This window comes from Bison bison, unplaced genomic scaffold, assembly GCF_000754665.1.
Source record: "Bison bison bison isolate TAMUID 2011002044 unplaced genomic scaffold, Bison_UMD1.0 scf7180017864480, whole genome shotgun sequence".
NCBI classification, from domain to species: domain Eukaryota; kingdom Metazoa; phylum Chordata; class Mammalia; order Artiodactyla; family Bovidae; genus Bison; species Bison bison.
The window spans coordinates 2,131,280-2,136,246 of record NW_011495040.1 but is presented as its reverse complement, the minus strand read 5'-3'; the positions used below and the strand labels follow the sequence as shown (position 1 = coordinate 2,136,246).

Sequence of the window (4,967 nt, the reverse complement as noted above, 5' to 3'; positions counted from 1 at the left end):
CAGCCGAAAAAAAAAAAAAAGAATAAATAAAAACTATTAAAAAAAAAAAAAAAAGAGAGAGAACCACTGCTAGAAACTGGAACGCTGCACGTCATTTTTTTTCCTATTCTAAATGCTACAGCTGTTGTTATCTTATTCTCCAGCATGGGGTGATGTTGGGTCACATTCTTCTGGAGAGCTGGCTGTGCCTCCCACTGTAAGCTGCACTCTCCATCCCCCAGTGGCAAAGTCAGGCCTGTCTGGAGCCTAGATGGGCTCAGGCCTGAAAGAACACATTCACTCCAGGGAACACACAGGCCCGAGGTTCAAGTCTCTGGGCCTCCTTGGCGTCTCTCAAGCAGAGCAGAAAGGACACTATATGCATGAGTCTCTGCCGGCAGTGATTAAAATAAAGAACTGCGGGATTTAAAAGGAGATAAGAGACCAGAGGGCAGGCTTCCTGCCACACAGAACTCAGCATAACACTTGGCACACAGTGGATGCGTGGAAAATATTTTCTGAATGAGTTGGGGCTGTTCTTGAAAAGATGGCTATAGGCTGGGGGAAAGAGATGTATATGGTACAATCAGAGGAGAGTGATGACTTCACACCATGAGATACTAATAGAGAGTGTTGGAGTTGCCGACAGACAAGTGATTCCTGAGAACCGAGATGGACCAGATAAGGTGGAGCTTGGACACTCCTGCCACACGCAGACAGAAACATACTCCAGACAGAGATAAGGGTGGAGGGGCAGGGTGGGGCCTGAGAAAGCAGCAAAAAGTCAAGAAGAAGTGGGATTTTCCTGCTGGTTTAGTGGTTAAGACTTGATGCTTCCACTGCAGGGGACACAGGTTTGATTCCTGGTCTGGGAACTAGGATTTCACATGCAGAGTGAGGTAGCCAAAAAAAAAAAAAAAACAAGGATGCTCTCCCAAAGGGAGAGATGGATGGACCAAGAACTAGTGTAGGTTTCTGAGCCTGGAGGAGAATTTCTCTGTTGGTGGTAGACTGGCACAGACGAAAGTGAGATAACTCAGGCCAGAAGCCACTGGAAGGCATGTAGAAGTGCCATCAGCAAGGGTATGTGGAGATGTCCGGAGGCTGGGGGAGGGTGGAAGGAGAGAGAGGGAGGGTGAGAGAGAAAGGAAGGAAGTGTGAGAGGCACCTCCAAGAGTGGCGGGCGGGTGGGGTTGAGGGACAGAGGGTAGTAGTTACAAAGGAAATTGACAGACCGTTTTCCTGTGTGCAGAATATGCCTCCTTCATTTCTCAAATCTCCCCTCAGGTTTTTCCGGCCAGAAACAGCTGGTTCCTTGGAAAAACAAAGCTCTCAAAAAACCTCCCGTTCAAACGTTCCTGTCTGCCCTTTTTCTTGGTTAGTGCTTACGAAACCCTAGGCCAGCTGTCACGGTTGTCATCCTTAGAGAGACCCACCCAGGCAGTGACCTGGGGTATCAACTCCTTCCTGGGTCAGTTCACACCTGAGCTCAGAGCTTAAGAGCTGCACCCTGCATTATAGCCGCCAGCACCTTCAAACCCTGCCTCTGCTGCTCAACAGCTGAGCGACTGGGGACATGACCTTTCTGACCCTCCCTTCCTCATCTATAAAGTGGTAACAATAACATTTCCCACATTAGCTAAGGCATGTGATGTATTAGAAATAAAATGCCTAGAACAATTCCTGAATGCTCAATAAATAACAGCCATTATTATTGTTATAAGGTCACCTGGAGAAGGGAATGGCAACCCACTCCACTATTCTTACCTGAAGAATTCCATGACAGAGGAGCCTGGTGGGATTTAGTCCATAGGGTCTCAAGGAGTCAGACACAGCTGAGGGACTAACACTTCATATATTGCTATAGCCCAATTTTCCCTAGTTTTTTTTTTTTTAGCTGTCAGATCCCAGGAACCACACAATACTTGTGGTTAATAAATCCTCTTTGCCGCAACTACCGAAGCCCACACGCCTAGAGAAGCCACTGCAATGAGAAGCCCACATGCCGCAACTAGAGAGTAGCCTGCGTGAAGCAACAAAGACCCACCATGCTCAAAAAAATTTTTTTAATAAATAATAAAATAAAATAATAAATAAATGAATCTAAAAAATTTTTTTTAATAAAACTCAAATCTTTTTACAAAATACACAGCCAAGCAAGCTCTTCCCTATGGCCAACTTGTGCACATAATTGTTTCTAACCTATATATAGAACTTGACATGGGCCTTTGATAACTTACATCTAGTGCATTTCCATCAGGCATTGCAGGCTGTTGAGAAGGTTTTACATCTTGACAGTAATAACAGCTCCCAATCAATGGGCACATACTCTGAGCTAAGCACTGAGCTGCTAGCTGACTGCTCACTTTATCTCGTTAAAGCCTCACAACATAACACTGAGAAAAGTAACCCTATCCCAGTTTTATAAGAAACCGAGGCTCAGAGGGGTTAAATCACCCATCCAAGGTCACAGAGTCAGTGAATAGAAGATCTGGGAGTTGAACCGACTTAGACTCCAGGGATCACATTCTTAACCGTTGTGTTAAACTGGATGGTGGTAAAGGGAGGTCAAATGCTTTAGCTGACTGGCTAAAGACACATCAGACCTTTTGATGCTGCTGCCACTGCTGCTGCTAAGTCACTTCAGTCGTGTCCGACTCTGTGCGACCCCATGGACTGAAGCCTACCAGGCTTCTCCGTCCATGGGATTCTCCAGGCAAGAACACTGGAGTGGGTTGCCATTTCCTTCTCCAATCCATGAAAGTGGAAAGTGAAAGTGAAGTCGCTCAGTCGTGTCTGACTCTTAGTGACACCGTGGACTGCAGCCTACCAGGCTCCTCCATCCATGGGATTTTCCGGGCAACAGTACTGGAGTGGGGTGCCATTGCCTTCTCCCTTTGATGCTGCCAACTCAATTTATGTGCAAATGAGGAAGGCCCGTGGCTCAAAAACCCGAACTGTTTGCACAGTGCATAAGTGAGGACCATCTACAAGATGAATGAATCAAGTCATTCCCCACTCAGTTTCTACCTTTCCCATCACTATTTCGTTCCTACTCTATTATCCCCTGTACTGGTTCACCATGACTAGCAAGGGAAATGCCCAAGAAACACTTATTAACTGAATGAATCAGCAAAGAAAAGAAAAGGACCTCCCTGGTGGTCCAGTGGTTGAGACACGGATTCAGTCCCTGCTCTGGGAGGATTCCTCATGCCTCAGAGCAACCAAGCCCATGCACCCCAACTACTGAACCCCACACACCCTAGAGCCCATGCTCCGCAACAAGAGAAGCCACCACAATGAGAAGCCTGTGCACCACAACTAGAGAGTAGCCCCTGCTTTCCCCAGTTAGAGAAAAGCCTGAGCACAGCAACAAAGACCCAGAGCAGCAAAAAATAAATAAATAAACATTAAAGAAAAAAAAAAGGAGAAGGGAAAGGAAGAAGGACCAGGTAGGGAAGGATCAGATGGGAAGAAGAAAGGGAAAGTGCGAGGGTGGACAAAGGGGCAGGAGTGAGAGAAAACACAGAAGGGAAGGGGCCAGGAGATGGTTGGGAGAAAGATCAAGTCTCAGGCTCAGATCCACTACTTGCCTGAGATGAACCTGTGAGAGTCCCAGAGTTTTCCAGTACTCCCCAATAAATGATCCCATCCTCAGCCTTCACTTCAGGAGTTTCCTCTTCTCACCAAGTGCTAAGGGCCAGCTGCAAGCCCATCCTAACCGTGCCTGATTCCTTGCTCTGCATGCTGGGAAATGGGCTCCAGGCTCTCTCCCATTCTCCAGGCCTCCCTCGGTTTCCTGGCCCAGCTTTAGAGCTCATTGCTACCTTCCTGCCCGGCTTCCTCTTCCTGCCTCCAGTTCCCTGGAGATGAGGCCATCTTGGCATCTCAACCCCCAGCCAGACCACATCCATCACACCTCTGCTGCTTCTCCATGGCAGGATCTTTTTTTTTTTTTTTTTTGGCTGCACCATGCAAGGATCTTAGTTCCTTGACCAGGGAATCAAATCTATGCCCCCTGCATTGGGAGGTCAGAGTCATAACTGCTGGACCACCAGGGCAGTCCCTGCATGGCAGAATTTTAAGGCACTAAGCCTGCTTCCTGCTGGACACAACTTCCTGTGAGTTCCAGAGAAGGGGAGAAGCGACTGACACCACCTGCTTCTGACACCTTTGCCTTGGAAATGACAAGCAGGGACAGAGGCCAGAGTCTACAGCACAGAGTAGGGGATGACTCAACTCAAGAATGTGTCCCTTAGGTAAGGCTTAGAAGGGAGTCAAGCTATGCCCCACTAATAACTTCCGTGGAAATTTTATTGTAAACATCTTCCTTTCTCTTTCCCCAGGAGAAGGAGTTTGCCCTCCAACACCCTGCCACAGGACTGGCCTGGCCTCTACCACCCCATCTGCTCAGGTTTCCAACTCCTGGGCCAGACTTGGCTCCTCACCGCCCCAGGAAGGGCTGCAGAGGTCATCATATTACCCACCACTTCTCAGGAGCAGGTTCTGAGCGCCAGACAGATCTCTGCCATTGTATCTCCTTCAACCTCCTAAGGACCCAGCCAGGCAGGTACTTCTGACCCCACTTCACCATGCGGAAAAAGAGGTTCAGGGAGGCTAAGTGACTTGCCCGGGGGTCACAGAGCGTGTAAGTGGCCGCCACCAGGACGTCAGCACGGAGTCTCACTCCGAAAGCCAATGCGTAACTGCTCCGGCAAGTCCCGCTCACTCACTGGGCGCGGGGCAGCCAGGACCGGCAAGCTCCGTACTTTCCCTCCCGGGATGCACGCGGGGAGCGAAGGGTCCGGACCGGTCCTGGCTCCCGGCCGGCCGTCGTCACCTCGCCGGGGAACGGGCGCGGGTCGCGAAGGACGCCCCCGCCCTTGGACTTCGGACTGCCGCCCCGCACCCTCACGCTCGCCCTCTGTCCCCTGCCCTGCCCCGGGCCCTCACCATCGCCGCAGCCGCCTCGCCCGCTCCAGCTCTTC

At 49.8% G+C, this 4,967-nt stretch overlaps 1 protein-coding gene across 1 annotated transcript in view; it reads right to left on the bottom strand.

The window, feature by feature from the left end:
• The window catches only part of VAMP5 (vesicle-associated membrane protein 5), an 8,633-nt gene extending 3,672 nt beyond the window's left edge, over positions 1-4,961 (bottom strand). The window contains exon 1 of the mRNA XM_010862189.1: positions 4,933-4,961. Within this exon, the coding sequence (XP_010860491.1) occupies positions 4,933-4,935 (3 nt within the window). The 5' untranslated portion in view covers positions 4,936-4,961. The remainder of the gene's footprint in view (positions 1-4,932) is intronic.
• Positions 4,962-4,967: the final 6 nt, after the last annotated feature.